Genomic DNA, 21,938 nt, shown 5'->3' with positions numbered 1-21,938 from the left:
AGGAGGCGTCAAAATTTGACTTTTTCGACATACTATACTATTGCCTTGGTGACCATTTTTTTGACATGTTAGATTTTCTTGGTTTTTGGCCTTTTGTGGCTTTTTATTTCCACTTTGTATACTATTACGCATCTCTACAAGCTATTCTATGTCGTTTTCAGCCATTTTTAGGAGGCGTCAAAATTTGACTTTTTCGACATACTATACTATTGCCTTGGTGACCATTTTTTTGACATGTTAGATTTTCTTGGTTTTTGGCCTTTTGTGGCTTTTATTTCCACTTTGTATACTATTACGCATCTCTACAAGCTATTCTATGTCGTTTTCAGCCATTTTTAGGAGGCGTCAAAATTTGACTTTTTCGACATACTATACTATTGCCTTGGTGACTATTTTTTTTTACATGTTAGATTTTTTAGGTTTTTGGCCTTTTGTGGCTTTTATTTCCACTTTGTATACTATTACGCATCTCTACAAGCTATTCTATGTCGTTTTCAGCCATTTTTAGGAGGCGTCAAAATTTGACTTTTTCGACATACTATACTATTGCCTTGGTGGCCATTTTTTTGACATGTTAGATTCTTTAGGTTTTGGCCTTTTGTGGCTTTTATTTCCACTTTGTATACTATTACGCATCTCTACAAGCTATTCTATGTCGTTTTCAGCCATTTTTAGGAGGCGTCAAAATTTGACTTTTTCGACATACTATACTATTGCCTTGGTGACCATTTTTTGACATGTTAGATTTTTTTAGGTTTTTGGCCTTTTGTGACTTTTATTTCCACTTTGTATACTATTACGCATCTCTACAAGCTATTCTATGTCGTTTTCAGCCATTTTTAGGAGGCGTCAAAATTTGACTTTTTCGACATACTATACTATTGCCTTGGTGACCATTTTTTTGACATGTTAGATTTTCTTGGTTTTTGGCCTTTTGTGGCTTTTATTTCCACTTTGTATACTATTACGCATCTCTACAAGCTATTCTATGTCGTTTTCAGCCATTTTTAGGAGGGGTCAAAATTTGACTTTTTCGACATACTATACTATTGCCTTGGTGACCATTTTTTGACATGTTAGATTTTCTTGGTTTTTGGCCTTTTGTGGCTTTTATTTCCACTTTGTATACTATTACGCATCTCTACAAGCTATTCTATGTCGTTTTCAGCCATTTTTAGGAGGCGTCAAAATTTGACTTTTTCGACATACTATACTATTGCCTTGGTGACCATTTTTTGACATGTTAGATTTTCTTGGTTTTTGGCCTTTTGTGGCTTTTATTTCCACTTTGTATACTATTACGCATCTCTACAAGCTATTCTATGTCGTTTTCAGCCATTTTAGGAGGCGTCAAAATTTGACTTTTTCGACATACTATACTATTGCCTTGGTGACCATTTTTTGACATGTTAGATTTTTTAGGTTTTTGGCCTTTTGTGGCTTTTATTTCCACTTTGTATACTATTACGCATCTCTACAAGCTATTCTATGTCGTTTTCAGCCATTTTTAGGAGGCGTCAAAATTTGACTTTTTCGACATACTATACTATTGCCTTGGTGACCATTTTTTGACATGTTAGATTTTCTTGGTTTTGGCCTTTTGTGGCTTTTTATTTCCACTTTGTATACTATTACGCATCTCTACAAGCTATTCTATGTCGTTTTCAGCCATTTTAGGAGGCGTCAAAATTTGACTTTTTCGACATACTATACTATTGCCTTGGTGGCCATTTTTTTGACATGTTAGATTCTTTAGGTTTTTGGCCTTTTGTGGCTTTTATTTCCACTTTGTATACTATTACGCATCTCTACAAGCTATTCTATGTCGTTTTCAGCCATTTTTAGGAGGCGTCAAAATTTGACTTTTTCGACATACTATACTATTGCCTTGGTGGCCATTTTTTTTGACATGTTAGATTTTTTAGGTTTTTGGCCCTTTTTGGCTTTTATTTCCACTTTGTATACTATTACGCATCTCTACAAGCTATTCTATGTCGTTTTCAGCCATTTTTAGGAGGCGTCAAAATTTGACTTTTTCGACATACTATACTATTGCCTTGGTGACCATTTTTTTGACATGTTAGATTTTTTTGGTTTTGGCCTTTTGTGGCTTTTATTTCCACTTTGTATACTATTACGCATCTCTACAAGCTATTCTATGTCGTTTTCAGCCATTTTTAGGAGGCGTCAAAATTTGACTTTTTCGACATACTATACTATTGCCTTGGTGACCATTTTTTGACATGTTAGATTTTCTTGGTTTTTGGCCTTTTGTGGCTTTTAATTCCACTTTGTATACTATTACGCATCTCTACAAGCTATTCTATGTCGTTTTCAGCCATTTTTAGGAGGCGTCAAAATTTGACTTTTTCGACATACTATACTATTGCCTTGGTGACCATTTTTTTGACATGTTAGATTTTCTTGGTTTTTGGCCTTTTGTGGCTTTTATTTCCACTTTGTATACTATTACGCATCTCTACAAGCTATTCTATGTCGTTTTCAGCCATTTTAGGAGGCGTCAAAATTTGACTTTTCGACATACTATACTATTGCCTTGGTGACCATTTTTTGACATGTTAGATTTTCTTGGTTTTGGCCTTTTGTGGCTTTTATTTCCACTTTGTATACTATTACGCATCTCTACAAGCTATTCTATGTCGTTTTCAGCCATTTTAGGAGGGGTCAAAATTTGACTTTTTCGACATACTATACTATTGCCTTGGTGACCATTTTTTGACATGTTAGATTTTCTTGGTTTTTGGCCTTTTGTGGCTTTTATTTCCACTTTGTATACTATTACGCATCTCTACAAGCTATTCTATGTCGTTTTCAGCCATTTTAGGAGGCGTCAAAATTTGACTTTTTCGACATACTATACTATTGCCTTGGTGACCATTTTTTGACATGTTAGATTTTTTCGTTTTTGGCCTTTTGTGGCTTTTATTTCCACTTTGTATACTATTTCGCATCTCTACAAGCTATTCTATGTCGTTTTCAGCCATTTTTAGGAGCGGTCAAAATTTGACTTTTCCGACATACTATACCATTGCCTTGGGGGCCATTTTTTTTGACATGTTAGATTCTTTAGGTTTTTGGCCTTTTGTGGCTTTTATTTCCACTTTGTATACTATTACGCATATCTACAAGCTATTTTATGTAGTTTTCAGCCATTTTTAGGAGGGGTCAAAATTTGACTTTTTCGACATACTATACTATTGCCTTGGTGACCATTTTTTTGACATGTTAGATTTTTTAGGTTTTTGGCCCTTTTTGGCTTTTATTTCCACTTTGTATACTATTACGCATCTCTACAAGCTATTCTATGTCGTTTTCAGCCATTTTTAGGAGGCGTCAAAATTTGACTTTTTCGACATACTATACTATTGCCTTGGTGACCATTTTTTGACATGTTAGATTTTCTTGGTTTTTGGCCTTTTGTGGCTTTTATTTCCACTTTGTATACTATTACGCATCTCTACAAGCTATTCTATGTCGTTTTCAGCCATTTTTAGGAGGCGTCAAAATTTGACTTTTTCGACATACTATACTATTGCCTTGGTGACCATTTTTTGACATGTTAGATTTTCTTGGTTTTTGGCCTTTTGTGGCTTTTATTTCCACTTTGTATACTATTACGCATCTCTACAAGCTATTCTATGTCGTTTTCAGCCATTTTTAGGAGGCGTCAAAATTTGACTTTTTCGACATACTATACTATTGCCTTGGGGACCATTTTTTTGACATGTTACATTTTCTTGGTTTTTGGCCTTTTGTGGCTTTTATTTCCACTTTGTATACTATTACGCATCTCTACAAGCTATTCTATGTCGTTTTCAGCCATTTTTAGGAGGCGTCAAAATTTGACTTTTTCGACATACTATACTATTGCCTTGGTGACCATTTTTTTTGACATGTTACATTTTCTTGGTTTTTGGCCTTTTGTGGCTTTTATTTCCACTTTGTATACTATTACGCATCTCTACAAGCTATTCTATGTCGTTTTCAGCCATTTTTAGGAGGCGTCAAAATTTGACTTTTTCGACATACTATACTATTGCCTTGGTGACCATTTTTTGACATGTTAGATTCTTTAGGTTTTGGCCTTTTGTGGCTTTTATTTCCACTTTGTATACTATTACGCATCTCTACAAGCTATTCTATGTCGTTTTCAGCCATTTTTAGGAGGCGTCAAAATTTGACTTTTTCGACATACTATACTATTGCCTTGGTGACCATTTTTTTGACATGTTAGATTTTCTTGGTTTTTGGCCTTTTGTGTCTTTTTTTTCCATTTTGTATACTATTACGCATCTCTACAAGCTATTTATGTCGTTTTCAGCCATTTTTAGGAGGGGTCAAAATTTGACTTTTTCGACATACTATACTATTGCCTTGGTGGCCATTTTTTGACATGTTAGATTTTTTAGGTTTTTGGCCTTTTGTGGCTTTTATTTCCACTTTGTATACTATTACGCATCTCTACAAGCTATTCTATGTCGTTTTCAGCCATTTTTAGGAGGCGTCAAAATTTGACTTTTTCGACATACTATACTATTGCCTTGGTGACCATTTTTTTGACATGTTAGATTTTCTTGGTTTTTGGCCTTTTGTGGCTTTTATTTCCACTTTGTATACTATTACGCATCTCTACAAGCTATTCTATGTCGTTTTCAGCCATTTTTAGGAGGCGTCAAAATTTGACTTTTTCGACATACTATACTATTGCCTTGTTGACCATTTTTTGACATGTTAGATTCTTTAGGTTTTTGGCCTTTTGTGGCTTTTATTTCCACTTTGTATACTATTACGCATCTCTACAAGCTATTCTATGTCGTTTTCAGCCATTTTTAGGAGGCGTCAAAATTTGACTTTTTCGACATACTATACTATTGCCTTGGGGACCATTTTTTTACATGTTAGATTTTCTTGGTTTTTGGCCTTTTGTGGCTTTTATTTCCACTTTGTATACTATTACGCATCTCTACAAGCTATTCTATGTCGTTTTCAGCCATTTTAGGAGGCGTCAAAATTTGACTTTTTCGACATACTATACTATTGCCTTGGTGACCATTTTTTTGACATGTTAGATTTTTTAGGTTTTTGGCCTTTTGTGGCTTTTATTTCCACTTTGTATACTATTACGCATCTCTACAAGCTATTCTATGTCGTTTTCAGCCATTTTTAGGAGGCGTCAAAATTTGACTTTTTCGACATACTATACTATTGCCTTGGTGACCATTTTTTGACATGTTAGATTTTTTAGGTTTTTGGCCTTTTGTGGCTTTTATTTCCACTTTGTATACTATTACGCATCTCTACAAGCTATTCTATGTCGTTTTCAGCCATTTTTAGGAGGCGTCAAAATTTGACTTTTTCGACATACTATACTATTGCCTTGGTGACCATTTTTTTTGACATGTTAGATTTTCTTGGTTTTTGGCCTTTTGTGGCTTTTATTTCCACTTTGTATACTATTACGCATCTCTACAAGCTATTCTATGTCGTTTTCAGCCATTTTTAGGAGGCGTCAAAATTTGACTTTTTCGACATACTATACTATTGCCTTGGTGACCATTTTTTTGACATGTTAGATTTTCTTGGTTTTTGGCCTTTTGTGGCTTTTATTTCCACTTTGTATACTATTACGCATCTCTACAAGCTATTCTATGTCGTTTTCAGCCATTTTTAGGAGGCGTCAAAATTTGACTTTTTCGACATACTATACTATTGCCTTGGTGACCATTTTTTTGACATGTTAGATTTTCTTGGTTTTTGGCCTTTTGTGGCTTTTATTTCCACTTTGTATACTATTACGCATCTCTACAAGCTATTCTATGTCGTTTTCAGCCATTTTTAGGAGGGGTCAAAATTTGACTTTTTCGACATACTATACTATTGCCTTGGTGACCATTTTTTTGACATGTTAGATTTTCTTGGTTTTTGGCCTTTTGTGGCTTTTATTTCCACTTTGTATACTATTACGCATCTCTACAAGCTATTCTATGTCGTTTTCAGCCATTTTTAGGAGGCGTCAAAATTTGACTTTTTCGACATACTATACTATTGCCTTGGTGACCATTTTTTTGACATGTTAGATTTTTTAGGTTTTTGGCCTTTTGTGGCTTTTATTTCCACTTTGTATACTATTACGCATCTCTACAAGCTATTCTATGTCGTTTTCAGCCATTTTTAGGAGGGGTCAAAATTTGACTTTTTCGACATACTATACTATTGCCTTGGTGACCATTTTTTTGACATGTTAGATTCTTTAGGTTTTTGGCCTTTTGTGGCTTTTATTTCCACTTTGTATACTATTACGCATCTCTACAAGCTATTCTATGTCGTTTTCAGCCATTTTTAGGAGGCGTCAAAATTTGACTTTTTCGACATACTATACTATTGCCTTGGGGACCATTTTTTTGACATGTTAGATTTTTTAGGTTTTTGGCCCTTTTTGGCTTTTATTTCCACTTTGTATACTATTACGCATCTCTACAAGCTATTCTATGTCGTTTTCAGCCATTTTTAGGAGGGGTCAAAATTTGACTTTTTCGACATACTATACTATTGCCTTGGTGACCATTTTTTTGACATGTTAGATTTTCTTGGTTTTTGGCCTTTTGTGGCTTTTATTTCCACTTTGTATACTATTACGCATCTCTACAAGCTATTCTATGTCGTTTTCAGCCATTTTTAGGAGGCGTCAAAATTTGACTTTTTCGACATACTATACTATTGCCTTGGTGACCATTTTTTTGACATGTTAGATTTTCTTGGTTTTTGGCCTTTTGTGGCTTTTATTTCCACTTTGTATACTATTACGCATCTCTACAAGCTATTCTATGTCGTTTTCAGCCATTTTTAGGAGGCGTCAAAATTTGACTTTTTCGACATACTATACTATTGCCTTGGTGTCCATTTTTTGACATGTTAGATTTTCTTGGTTTTTGGCCTTTTGTGGCTTTTATTTCCACTTTGTATACTATTACGCATCTCTACAAGCTATTCTATGTCGTTTTCAGCCATTTTTAGGAGGCGTCAAAATTTGACTTTTTCGACATACTATACTATTGCCTTGGTGGCCATTTTTTGACATGTTAGATTCTTTAGGTTTTTGGCCTTTTGTGGCTTTTATTTCCACTTTGTATACTATTACGCATCTCTACAAGCTATTCTATGTAGTTTTCAGCCATTTTTAGGAGGCGTCAAAATTTGACTTTTTCGACATACTATACTATTGCCTTGGTGGCCATTTTTTTGACATGTTAGATTCTTTAGGTTTTTGGCCTTTTGTGGCTTTTATTTCCACTTTGTATACTATTACGCATATCTACAAGCTATTTTATGTAGTTTTCAGCCATTTTTAGGAGGGGTCAAAATTTGACTTTTTCGACATACTATACTATTGCCTTGGTGGCCATTTTTTTGACATGTTAGATTTTTTAGGTTTTTGGCCTTTTGTGGCTTTTATTTCCACTTTGTATACTATTACGCATCTCTACAAGCTATTCTATGTCGTTTTCAGCCATTTTTAGGAGGGGTCAAAATTTGACTTTTTCGACATACTATACTATTGCCTTGGTGACCATTTTTTTGACATGTTAGATTTTCTTGGTTTTTGGCCTTTTGTGGCTTTTATTTCCACTTTGTATACTATTACGCATCTCTACAAGCTATTCTATGTCGTTTTCAGCCATTTTTAGGAGGCGTCAAAATTTGACTTTTTCGACATACTATACTATTGCCTTGGTGACCATTTTTTTGACATGTTAGATTTTCTTGGTTTTTGGCCTTTTGTGGCTTTTATTTCCACTTTGTATACTATTACGCATCTCTACAAGCTATTCTATGTCGTTTTCAGCCATTTTTAGGAGGCGTCAAAATTTGACTTTTTCGACATACTATACTATTGCCTTGGTGACCATTTTTTTGACATGTTAGATTTTCTTGGTTTTTGGCCTTTTGTGGCTTTTATTTCCACTTTGTATACTATTACGCATCTCTACAAGCTATTCTATGTCGTTTTCAGCCATTTTTAGGAGGCGTCAAAATTTGACTTTTTCGACATACTATACTATTGCCTTGGTGACCATTTTTTTGACATGTTAGATTTTCTTGGTTTTTGGCCTTTTGTGGCTTTTATTTCCACTTTGTATACTATTACGCATCTCTACAAGCTATTCTATGTCGTTTTCAGCCATTTTTAGGAGGGGTCAAAATTTGACTTTTTCGACATACTATACTATTGCCTTGGTGACCATTTTTTTGACATGTTAGATTTTCTTGGTTTTTGGCCTTTGTGGCTTTTATTTCCACTTTGTATACTATTACGCATCTCTACAAGCTATTCTATGTCGTTTTCAGCCATTTTTAGGAGGCGTCAAAATTTGACTTTTTCGACATACTATACTATTGCCTTGCGGACCATTTTTTTGACATGTTAGATTTTTTAGGTTTTTGGCCTTTTGTGGCTTTTATTTCCACTTTGTATACTATTACGCATCTCTACAAGCTATTCTATGTCGTTTTCAGCCATTTTTAGGAGGCGTCAAAATTTGACTTTTTCGACATACTATACTATTGCCTTGGTGACTATTTTTTTTTACATGTTAGATTTTTTAGGTTTTTGGCCTTTTGTGGCTTTTATTTCCACTTTGTATACTATTACGCATCTCTACAAGCTATTCTATGTCGTTTTCAGCCATTTTTAGGAGGCGTCAAAATTTGACTTTTTCGACATACTATACTATTGCCTTGGGGGCCATTTTTTTGACATGTTAGATTTTTTAGGTTTTTGGCCTTTTGTGGCTTTTATTTCCACTTTGTATACTATTACGCATCTCTACAAGCTATTCTATGTCGTTTTCAGCCATTTTTAGGAGGCGTCAAAATTTGACTTTTCGACATACTATACTATTGCCTTGGTGACCATTTTTTGACATGTTAGATTTTCTTGGTTTTTGGCCTTTTGTGGCTTTTTATTTCCACTTTGTATACTATTACGCATCTCTACAAGCTATTCTATGTCGTTTTCAGCCATTTTAGGAGGCGTCAAAATTTGACTTTTTCGACATACTATACTATTGCCTTGGTGACCATTTTTTGTCATGTTAGATTTTCTTGGTTTTTGGCCTTTTGTGGCTTTTATTTCCACTTTGTATACTATTACGCATCTCTACAAGCTATTCTATGTCGTTTTCAGCCATTTTTAGGAGGCGTCAAAATTTGACTTTTTCGACATACTATACTATTGCCTTGGTGACTATTTTTTTTTACATGTTAGATTTTTTAGGTTTTTGGCCTTTTGTGGCTTTTATTTCCACTTTGTATACTATTACGCATCTCTACAAGCTATTCTATGTAGTTTTCAGCCATTTTAGGAGGCGTCAAAATTTGACTTTTTCGACATACTATACTATTGCCTTGGTGACCATTTTTTGACATGTTAGATTCTTTAGGTTTTTGGCCTTTTGTGGCTTTTATTTCCACTTTGTATACTATTACGCATCTCTACAAGCTATTCTATGTCGTTTTCAGCCATTTTAGGAGGCGTCAAAATTTGACTTTTTCGACATACTATACTATTGCCTTGGTGACCATTTTTTGACATGTTAGATTTTTTAGGTTTTTGGCCTTTTGTGGCTTTTTATTTCCACTTTGTATACTATTACGCATCTCTACAAGCTATTCTATGTCGTTTTCAGCCATTTTTAGGAGGCGTCAAAATTTGACTTTTTCGACATATTATACTATTGCCTTGGTGACCATTTTTTTGACATGTTAGATTTTCTTGGTTTTTGGCCTTTTGTGGCTTTTATTTCCACTTTGTATACTATTACGCATCTCTACAAGCTATTCTATGTCGTTTTCAGCCATTTTTAGGAGGCGTCAAAATTTGACTTTTTCGACATACTATACTATTGCCTTGGTGACCATTTTTTTGACATGTTAGATTTTCTTGGTTTTTGGCCTTTTGTGGCTTTTATTTCCACTTTGTATACTATTACGCATCTCTACAAGCTATTCTATGTCGTTTTCAGCCATTTTTAGGAGGCGTCAAAATTTGACTTTTTCGACATACTATACTATTGCCTTGGTGGCCATTTTTTGACCAGTTTGATTCTTTAGGTTTTTGGCCTTTTTTGGCTTTTATTTCCCCTTTGTATTCTATTAAGCATCTCTACAAGATATTCTATGTAGTTTTCAGCCATTTTAGGAGGCGTCAAAATTTGACTTTTTCGACATACTATACTATTGCCTTGGTGACCATTTTTTTGACATGTTAGATTTTTTAGGTTTTTGGCCTTTTGTGGCTTTTATTTCCACTTTGTATACTATTACGCATCTCTACAAGCTATTCTATGTCGTTTTCAGCCATTTTAGGAGGGTCAAAATTTGACTTTTTCGACATACTATACTATTGCCTTGGTGACCATTTTTTTGACATGTTAGATTTTCTTGGTTTTTGGCCTTTTGTGGCTTTTATTTCCACTTTGTATACTATTACGCATCTCTACAAGCTATTCTATGTCGTTTTCAGCCATTTTTAGGAGGCGTCAAAATTTGACTTTTTCGACATACTATACTATTGCCTTGGTGGCCATTTTTTTGACATGTTAGATTCTTTAGGTTTTTGGCCTTTTGTGGCTTTTATTTCCACTTTGTATACTATTACGCATCTCTACAAGCTATTCTATGTCGTTTTCAGCCATTTTTAGGAGGCGTCAAAATTTGACTTTTTCGACATACTATACTATTGCCTTGGTGACCATTTTTTTGACATGTTAGATTTTTTAGGTTTTTGGCCTTTTGTGGCTTTTATTTCCACTTTGTATACTATTACGCATCTCTACAAGCTATTCTATGTCGTTTTCAGCCATTTTTAGGAGGCGTCAAAATTTGACTTTTTCGACATACTATACTATTGCCTTGGTGACCATTTTTTTGACATGTTAGATTTTCTTGGTTTTTGGCCTTTTGTGGCTTTTATTTCCACTTTGTATACTATTACGCATCTCTACAAGCTATTCTATGTCGTTTTCAGCCATTTTTAGGAGGCGTCAAAATTTGACTTTTTCGACATACTATACTATTGCCTTGGGGACCATTTTTTGACATGTTAGATTCTTTAGGTTTTTGGCCTTTTGTGGCTTTTATTTCCACTTTGTATACTATTACGCATCTCTACAAGCTATTCTATGTCGTTTTCAGCCATTTTTAGGAGGCGTCAAAATTTGACTTTTTCGACATACTATACTATTGCCTTGGTGGCCATTTTTTTGACATGTTAGATTCTTTAGGTTTTTGGCCTTTTGTGGCTTTTATTTCCACTTTGTATACTATTACGCATCTCTACAAGCTATTCTATGTCGTTTTCAGCCATTTTTAGGAGGCGTCAAAATTTGACTTTTTCGACATACTATACTATTGCCTTGGTGGCCATTTTTTTGACATGTTAGATTCTTTAGGTTTTTGGCCTTTTGTGGCTTTTTATTTCCACTTTGTATACTATTACGCATCTCTACAAGCTATTCTATGTCGTTTTCAGCCATTTTTAGGAGGCGTCAAAATTTGACTTTTTCGACATACTATACTATTGCCTTGGTGACCATTTTTTTGACATGTTAGATTTTCTTGGTTTTTGGCCTTTTGTGGCTTTTATTTCCACTTTGTATACTATTACGCATCTCTACAAGCTATTCTATGTCGTTTTCAGCCATTTTTAGGAGGCGTCAAAATTTGACTTTTCGACATACTATACTATTGCCTTGGTGGCCATTTTTTGACATGTTAGATTTTTTAGGTTTTTGGCCTTTGTGGCTTTTATTTCCACTTTGTATACTATTACGCATCTCTACAAGCTATTCTATGTCGTTTTCAGCCATTTTAGGAGGCGTCAAAATTTGACTTTTTCGACATACTATACTATTGCCTTGGTGACCATTTTTTGACATGTTAGATTTTTTAGGTTTTTGGCCTTTTGTGGCTTTTATTTCCACTTTGTATACTATTACGCATCTCTACAAACTATTTTATGTCGTTTTCAGCCATTTTAGGAGGGTCAAAATTTGACTTTTTCGACATACTATACTATTGCCTTGGTGACCATTTTTTTGACATGTTAGATTTTCTTGGTTTTTGGCCTTTTGTGGCTTTTATTTCCACTTTGTATACTATTACGCATCTCTACAAGCTATTCTATGTCGTTTTCAGCCATTTTTAGGAGGCGTCAAAATTTGACTTTTTCGACATACTATACTATTGCCTTGGTGGCCATTTTTTGACATGTTAGATTCTTTAGGTTTTTGGCCTTTTGTGGCTTTTATTTCCACTTTGTATTCTATTACGCATCTCTACAAGCTATTCTATGTCGTTTTCAGCCATTTTTAGGAGGCGTCAAAATTTGACTTTTTCGACATACTATACTATTGCCTTGGTGGCCATTTTTTGACATGTTAGATTCTTTAGGTTTTTGGTCTTTTGTGGCTTTTATTTCCACTTTGTATACTATTACGCATCTCTACAAGCTATTTTATGTCGTTTTCAGCCATTTTTAGGAGGTGTCAAAATTTGACTTTTTCGACATACTATACTATTGCCTTGGTGACCAGTTTTTTGACATGTTAGATTTTCTAGGTTTTTGGCCTTTTGTGGCTTTTATTTCCACTTTGTATACTATTACGCATCTCTACAAGCTATTCTATGTAGTTTTCAGCCATTTTTAGGAGGGGTCAAAATTTGACTTTTTCGACATACTATACTATTGCCTTGGGTGCCATTTTTTTGACATGTTAGATTCTTTAGGTTTTTGGCCTTTTGTGGCTTTTATTTCCACTTTGTATACTATTACGCATCTCTACAAGCTATTCTATGTAGTTTTCAGCCATTTTTAGGAGGGGTCAAAATTTGACTTTTTCGACATACTATACTATTGCCTTGGTTGCCATTTTTTGACATGTTAGATTTTTTAGGTTTTTGGCCTTTTGTGGCTTTTTATTTCCACTTTGTATACTATTACGCATCTCTACAAGCTATTCTATGTCGTTTTCAGCCATTTTTAGGAGGCGTCAAAATTTGACTTTTTCGACATACTATACTATTGCCTTGGTGACCATTTTTTGACATGTTAGATTTTCTTGGTTTTTGGCCTTTTGTGGCTTTTATTTCCACTTTGTATACTATTACGCATCTCTACAAGCTATTCTATGTCGTTTTCAGCCATTTTTAGAAGGGGTCAAAATTTGACTTTTTCGACATACTATACTATTGCCTTGGTGACCAGTTTTTTGACATGTTAGATTTTCTTGGTTTTTGGCCTTTTGTGGCTTTTATTTCCACTTTGTATACTATTACGCATCTCTACAAGCTATTCTATGTCGTTTTCAGCCATTTTTAGGAGGGGTCAAAATTTGACTTTTTCGACATACTATACTATTGCCTTGGTGACCATTTTTTTGACATGTTAGATTTTCTTGGTTTTTGGCCTTTTGTGGCTTTTATTTCCACTTTGTATACTATTACGCATCTCTACAAGCTATTCTATGTCGTTTTCAGCCATTTTTAGGAGGCGTCAAAATTTGACTTTTTCGACATACTATACTATTGCCTTGGTGACCATTTTTTTGACATGTTAGATTTTCTTGGTTTTTGGCCTTTTGTGGCTTTTATTTCCACTTTGTATACTATTACGCATCTCTACAAGCTATTCTATGTCGTTTTCAGCCATTTTTAGGAGGCGTCAAAATTTGACTTTTTCGACATACTATACTATTGCCTTGGGGACCATTTTTTGACATGGTAGATTTTCTTGGTTTTTGGCCTTTTGTGGCTTTTTATTTCCACTTTGTATACTATTACGCATCTCTACAAGCTATTCTATGTCGTTTTCAGCCATTTTTAGGAGGCGTCAAAATTTGACTTTTTTCGACATACTATACTATTGCCTTGGTGACCATTTTTTTGACATGTTAGATTTTTTAGGTTTTTGGCCTTTTGTGGCTTTTATTTCCACTTTGTATACTATTACGCATCTCTACAAGCTATTCTATGTCGTTTTCAGCCATTTTTAGGAGGCGTCAAAATTTGACTTTTTCGACATACTATACTATTGCCTTGGTGACCATTTTTTTGACATGTTAGATTTTCTTGGTTTTTGGCCTTTTGTGGCTTTTATTTCCACTTTGTATACTATTACGCATCTCTACAAGCTATTCTATGTCGTTTTCAGCCATTTTTAGGAGGCGTCAAAATTTGACTTTTTCGACATACTATACTATTGCCTTGGTGGCCATTTTTTTGACATGTTAGATTCTTTAGGTTTTTGGCCTTTTGTGGCTTTTATTTCCACTTTGTATACTATTACGCATCTCTACAAGCTATTCTATGTCGTTTTCAGCCATTTTTAGGAGGCGTCAAAATTTGACTTTTTCGACATACTATACTATTGCCTTGGTGACCATTTTTTTGACATGTTAGATTTTCTTGGTTTTTGGCCTTTTGTGGCTTTTATTTCCACTTTGTATACTATTACGCATCTCTACAAGCTATTCTATGTCGTTTTCAGCCATTTTTAGGAGGCGTCAAAATTTGACTTTTTCGACATACTATACTATTGCCTTGGTGACCATTTTTTTGACATGTTAGATTTTCTTGGTTTTTGGCCTTTTGTGGCTTTTATTTCCACTTTGTATACTATTACGCATCTCTACAAGCTATTCTATGTCGTTTTCAGCCATTTTTAGGAGGCGTCAAAATTTGACTTTTTCGACATACTATACTATTGCCTTGGGGGCCATTTTTTTGACATGTTAGATTTTCGTGGTTTTTGACCTTTTGTGGCTTTTATTTCCACTTTGTATACTATTACGCATATCTACAAGCTATTCTATGTAGTTTTCAGCCATTTTTAGGAGGGGTCAAAATTTGACTTTTTCGACATACTATACTATTGCCTTGGTGGCCATTTTTTTGACATGTTAGATTCTTTAGGTTTTTGGCCTTTTGTGGCTTTTATTTCCACTTTGTATACTATTACGCATATCTACAAGCTATTTTATGTAGTTTTCAGCCATTTTTAGGAGGGGTCAAAATTTGACTTTTTCGACATACTATACTATTGCCTTGGGGGCCATTTTTTTGACATGTTAGTTTTTTTAGGTTTTTGGCCTTTTGTGGCTTTTATTTCCACTTTGTATACTATTACGCATCTCTACAAGCTATTCTATGTCGTTTTCAGCCATTTTTAGGAGGGGTCAAAATTTGACTTTTTCGACATACTATACTATTGCCTTGGTGACCATTTTTTTGACATGTTAGATTTTCTTGGTTTTTGGCCTTTTGTGGCTTTTATTTCCACTTTGTATACTATTACGCATCTCTACAAGCTATTCTATGTCGTTTTCAGCCATTTTTAGGAGGCGTCAAAATTTGACTTTTTCGACATACTATACTATTGCCTTGGTGACCATTTTTTTGACATGTTAGATTTTCTTGGTTTTTGGCCTTTTGTGGCTTTTATTTCCACTTTGTATACTATTACGCATCTCTACAAGCTATTCTATGTCGTTTTCAGCCATTTTTAGGAGGCGTCAAAATTTGACTTTTTCGACATACTATACTATTGCCTTGGTGGCCATTTTTTTGACATGTTAGATTCTTTAGGTTTTTGGCCTTTTGTGGCTTTTATTTCCACTTTGTATACTATTACGCATCTCTACAAGCTATTCTATGTCGTTTTCAGCCATTTTTAGGAGGCGTCAAAATTTGACTTTTTCGACATACTATACTATTGCCTTGCGGACCATTTTTTTGACATGTTAGATTTTTTAGGTTTTTTGGCCTTTTGTGGCTTTTATTTCCACTTTGTATACTATTACGCATCTCTACAAGCTATTCTATGTCGTTTTCAGCCATTTTTAGGAGGCGTCAAAATTTGACTTTTTCGACATACTATACTATTGCCTTGGTGACCATTTTTGACATGTTAGATTTTCTAGGTTTTTGGCCTTTTGTGGCTTTTATTTCCACTTTGTATACTATTACGCATCTCTACAAGCTATTCTATGTCGTTTTCAGCCATTTTTAGGAGGCGTCAAAATTTGACTTTTTCGACATACTATACTATTGCCTTGGTGGCCATTTTTTGACATGATAGATTCTTTAGGTTTTTGGCCTTTTGTGGCTTTTATTTCCACTTTGTATACTATTACGCATCTCTACAAGCTATTCTATGTCGTTTTCAGCCATTTTTAGGAGGCGTCAAAATTTGACTTTTTCGACATACTATACTATTGCCTTGGTGGCCATTTTTTGACATGTTAGATTTTTTAGGTTTTTGGCCTTTTGTGGCTTTTATTTCCACTTTGTATACTATTACGCATCTCTACAAGCTATTCTATGTCGTTTTCAGCCATTTTTAGGAGGCGTCAAAATTTGACTTTTTCGACATACTATACTATTGCCTTGCAGACCATTTTTTTGACATGTTAGATTTTTTAGGTTTTTTGGCCTTTTGTGGCTTTTATTTCCACTTTGTATACTATTACGCATCTCTACAAGCTATTCTATGTCGTTTTCAGCCATTTTTAGGAGGCGTCAAAATTTGACTTTTTCGACATACTATACTATTGCCTTGGTGACTATTTTTTTTTACATGTTAGATTTTTTAGGTTTTTGGCCTTTTGTGGCTTTTTTTTCCACTTTGTATACTATTACGCATCTCTACAAGCTATTCTATGTCGTTTTCAGCCATTTTTAGGAGGCGTCAAAATTTGACTTTTTCGACATACTATACTATTGCCTTGGTGGCCATTTTTTGACATGTTAGATTTTTTAGGTTTTTTGGCCTTTTGTGGCTTTTATTTCCACTTTGTATACTATTACGCATCTCTACAAGCTATTCTATGTCGTTTTCAGCCATTTTTAGGAGGCGTCAAAATTTGACTTTTCGACATACTATACTATTGCCTTGGTGACCATTTTTTGACCTGTTAGATTCTTTAGGTTTTTGGCCTTTTGTGGCTTTTATTTCCACTTTGTATACTATTACGCATCTCTACAAGCTATTCTATGTCGTTTTCAGCCATTTTTAGGAGGCGTCAAAATTTGACTTTTTCGACATACTATACTATTGCCTTGGTGACCATTTTTTGACATGTTAGATTTTTAGTTTTTTGGCCTTTTGTGGCTTTTATTTCCACTTTGTATACTATTACGCATCTCTACAAGCTATTCTATGTCGTTTTCAGCCATTTTTAGGAGGGTCAAAATTTGACTTTTTCGACATACTATACTAGTGCCTTGGTGGCCATTTTTTTTGACATGATAGATTCTTTAGGTTTTTGGCCTTTTGTGGCTTTTATTTCCACTTTGTATACTATTACGCATCTCTACAAGCTATTCTATGTCGTTTTCAGCCATTTTTAGGAGGCGTCAAAATTTGACTTTTTCGACATACTATACTATTGCCTTGGTGACCATTTTTTTGACATGTTAGATTTTCTTGGTTTTTGGCCTTTTGTGGCTTTTATTTCCACTTTGTATACTATTACGCATCTCTACAAGCTATTCTATGTCGTTTTCAGCCATTTTAGGAGGCGTCAAAATTTGACTTTTTCGACATACTATACTATTGCCTTGGTGACCATTTTTTGACATGTTAGTTTTTTTAGGTTTTTGGCCTTTTGTGGATTTTATTTCCTCTTTGTATACTATTACGCATCTCTACAAGCTATTCTATGTCGTTTTCAGCCATTTTTAGAGGCGTCAAAATTTGACTTTTTCGACATACTATACTATTGCCTTGGTGGCCATTTTTTGACATGTTAGATTCTTTAGGTTTTGGCCTTTTGTGGCTTTTTATTTCCACTTTGTATACTATTACGCATCTCTACAAGCTATTCTATGTCGTTTTCAGCCATTTTTAGGAGGCGTCAAAATTTGACTTTTCGACATACTATCCTATTGCTTTGTTGGCCATTTTTTGACATGTTAGATTCTTTAGGTTTTTGGCCTTTTGTGGCTTTTATTTCCACTTTGTATACTATTACGCATCTCTACAAGCTATTCTATGTCGTTTTCAGCCATTTTTAGGAGGCGTCAAAATTTGACTTTTTCGACATACTATACTATTGCCTTGGTGACTATTTTTTTTTACATGTTAGATTTTTTAGGTTTTTGGCCTTTTGTGGCTTTTATTTCCACTTTGTATACTATTACGCATCTCTACAAGCTATTCTATGTCGTTTTCAGCCATTTTTAGGAGGGGTCAAAATTTGACTTTTTCGACATACTATACTATTGCCTTGGTGGCCATTTTTTTGACATGTTAGATTCTTTAGGTTTTTGGCCTTTTGTGGCTTTTATTTCCACTTTGTATACTATTACGCATCTCTACAAGCTATTCTATGTCGTTTTCAGCCATTTTTAGGAGGCGTCAAAATTTGACTTTTTCGACATACTATACTATTGCCTTGGGTGCCATTTTTTTGACATGTTAGTTTTTTTTAGGTTTTTGGCCTTTTGTGACTTTTATTTCCACTTTGTATACTATTACGCATCTCTACAAGCTATTCTATGTCGTTTTCAGCCATTTTTAGGAGGCGTCAAAATTTGACTTTTCGACATACTATACTATTGCCTTGGTGACCATTTTTTGACATGTTAGATTTTCTTGGTTTTGGCCTTTTGTGGCTTTTATTTCCACTTTGTATACTATTACGCATCTCTACAAGCTATTCTATGTCGTTTTCAGCCATTTTTAGGAGGCGTCAAAATTTGACTTTTTCGACATACTATACTATTGCCTTGGTGACCATTTTTTTGACATGTTAGATTTTCTTGGTTTTTGGCCTTTTGTGGCTTTTATTTCCACTTTGTATACTATTACGCATCTCTACAAGCTATTCTATGTCGTTTTCAGCCATTTTTAGGAGGCGTCAAAATTTGACTTTTTCGACATACTATACTATTGCCTTGGGGACCATTTTTTTGACATGTTAGATTTTTTAGGTTTTTGGCCCTTTTTGGCTTTTATTTCCACTTTGTATACTATTACGCATCTCTACAAGCTATTCTATGTCGTTTTCAGCCATTTTTAGGAGGCGTCAAAATTTGACTTTTTCGACATACTATACTATTGCCTTGGGGGCCATTTTTTTTACATGTTAGTTTTTTTTAGGTTTTTGGCCTTTTGTGACTTTTATTTCCACTTTGTATACTATTACGCATCTCTACAAGCTATTCTATGTCGCTTTCAGCCATTTATAGGAGACGTCAAAATTTGACTTTTTCGACATACTATACTATTGCCTTGGTGGCCATTTTTTGACATGTTAGATTTTTTAGGTTTTTGGCCCTTTTTGGCTTTTATTTCCACTTTGTATACTATTACGCATCTCTACAAGCTATTCTATGTCGTTTTCAGCCATTTTTAGGAGGCGTCAAAATTTGACTTTTTCGACATACTATACTATTGCCTTGGTGGCCATTTTTTTGACATGATAGATTCTTTAGGTTTTTGGCCTTTTGTGGCTTTTATTTCCACTTTGTATACTATTACGCATCTCTACAAGCTATTCTATGTCGTTTTCAGCCATTTTTAGGAGGCGTCAAAATTTGACTTTTTCGACATACTATACTATTGCCTTGCGGACCATTTTTTTGACATGTTAGATTTTTTAGGTTTTTGGCCTTTTGTGGCTTTTATTTCCACTTTGTATACTATTACGCATCTCTACAAGCTATTCTATGTCGTTTTCAGCCATTTTTAGGAGGCGTCAAAATTTGACTTTTTCGACATACTATACTATTGCCTTGGTGACTATTTTTTTTTACATGTTAGATTTTTTAGGTTTTTGGCCTTTTGTGGCTTTTATTTCCACTTTGTATACTATTACGCATCTCTACAAGCTATTCTATGTCGTTTTCAGCCATTTTTAGGAGGGGTCAAAATTTGACTTTTTCGACATACTATACTATTGCCTTGGGGGCCATTTTTTTGACATGTTAGATTTTTTTTTAGGTTTTTGGCCTTTTTTGGCTTTTATTTTCACATTGTATACTATTACGCATCTCTACAAGCTATTCTATGTCGTTTTCATTCATTTTTATGAGGCGTCAAAATTTGACTTTTTCGACATACTATACTATTGCCTTGCGGACCATTTTTTTGACATGTTAGATTCTTTAGGTTTTTGGCCTTTTGTGGCTTTTATTTCCACTTTGTATACTATTACGCATCTCTACAAGCTATGCTATGTCGTTTTCAGCCATTTTTAGGAGGGGTCAAAATTTGACTTTTTTTGACATACTATACTATTTCCTTGGGGGCCATTTTTTTGACATGTTAGATTCTTTAGGTTTTGGGCCTTTTTTGGTTTTTATTCCCACTTTGTATACTATTACGCTTCTCAACAAGCTATTCTATGTCATTTTCACCTATTTCTTGGAGGGTTCAAAATTTTACTTGTTTCGACAGACAATGCTATTGCTTTTACTATTATATTCGCCATTAGTCTTTTTGATTTAAATAACTCAACTGAGATTATCAATTAATGACGTGTCAATTATGTGTGGACCTGGACATGCTGCAGGTGTACGTGGCAGCTGGAGAGGTTTACAGTCTGGAGGTGGAGCTGACTGACCTGGAGGAGTGTGCCAGGGGCATCTGCAGTGACACGTCCGACATGGAGCTTTCCTTCCTGGAGGAGCAGGTGGCATCAGCAGCTGCCGCAGTCCAACAGTCTGAGCTTCAGGTGGGTTGAATCCACTTTTTAGCTGAAAAAGACACATTAAGAGAGAGCTCTGCTGCTTTTCAGTAAACCTGGATAATAAACCCAGTGTGGGAGCTGTGATGTTGTGGTGAGGGTCATAAAAACACAGATGAAAACACTGGGCCTCATACAAGAAACTATACACAAACATATTTGCTGTTACTTTTGCTGGCAGCCAGGATTTGTTCTTATTTTGTTAGTACCCATTGATTTTTGGGATTCAGCAACGTTGTCTCGTTTTTGCTTTTCTTTTAGGTAAGAGAAAATTGTTATGAGCGGTCCAGAGTAATTATACCAAGACAAAAGAAAAGCGTCTCATTCTCATAGACCACAAATTGTTGTCCAACACAAGGAAAAATAAGTTTTACATTTTATGAACATTTTAAAAGATTTTACTAATATAATTTTATCTATTAAGATGAAAGTTTGGAGTATTTATACTGACCTGATCATTAAAATTCAGGGCTAAAGAAATACTAGTATACTTGGTTCGTGTACTGTAATTTCAGTTACTGTGCGTCCCTACTAAAATCCTAATCAAACGTGTACTGTGTTCCTTGTTTCTGCTCCAGATTTGTGACATCTCAGCCAGAATTGCTGCTTTGAAAAGTGCAGGCCTCAATGTGGACACGCCACAGTCACGCTTCACGAGGACCAGGACCATTCCCATTATGGTACCTGTACACATAAATAAACATCATTGTCATAAGAGTGTAAAAACCACATTATGTCAGACACCTTGTGCAAGAATTAAAAAAACAAAACCAACCTCATGTTTCACGTCTTGCAGCCGGTCACTGTGGACTCATCCAGACAGCTGAGGAGAAGACTGCCTGCACCACCAGTGAAAGGTAACCAACACAGTGCCCCATTTCCATACAAGCGACCGTATACGGTGCATTATACTAATTGTCTGAGTATACTGTCTTTACAGGTAGTACAAACAAAAATCAACTTTATTTAACTGTTTTATCTATACTGTATATATATACTGTATACTGTCTATACTGTTTGACATTAATAGGGAAATTAACCTTTGACTCAAAAAAGTTTTTTGTAAAAGCATTTTTTTTTTTCTGGGGTGTTCTTGGACACAAATTTACAAATCCTAGGGTAGTAAAAGATTGACCCGAACTTTTCTTTGATTGGCTTTGTTTAGGGTAA

The 21,938-nt window shown here is 34.7% G+C and overlaps 1 protein-coding gene across 3 annotated transcripts in view; it reads left to right on the top strand.

Annotated features, from left to right (window-relative positions):
• Window positions 1-21,938, top strand: part of myripa (myosin VIIA and Rab interacting protein a) — a 69,616-nt gene that overhangs the window by 46,499 nt on the left and 1,179 nt on the right. For all 3 annotated transcript variants that reach the window (XM_042498008.2, XM_042498009.2, XM_042498006.2), the window contains 3 exons: window positions 20,595-20,756; window positions 21,347-21,448; window positions 21,565-21,625. In XM_042498008.2, coding sequence (XP_042353942.2) covers window positions 20,595-20,756; window positions 21,347-21,448; window positions 21,565-21,625 — 325 coding nt within the window. The remainder of the gene's footprint in view (window positions 1-20,594; window positions 20,757-21,346; window positions 21,449-21,564; window positions 21,626-21,938) is intronic.

The sequence above is a fragment of the Plectropomus leopardus genome, chromosome 12 (assembly GCF_026936395.1).
Source record: "Plectropomus leopardus strain MGB_pleo_1.0 chromosome 12, ASM2693639v1, whole genome shotgun sequence".
Classification (NCBI taxonomy): Eukaryota; Metazoa; Chordata; class Actinopteri; order Perciformes; family Serranidae; genus Plectropomus; species Plectropomus leopardus.
Note: the sequence above shows the minus strand (reverse complement) of the source record. Positions and strands in the feature narration are given on the sequence as shown.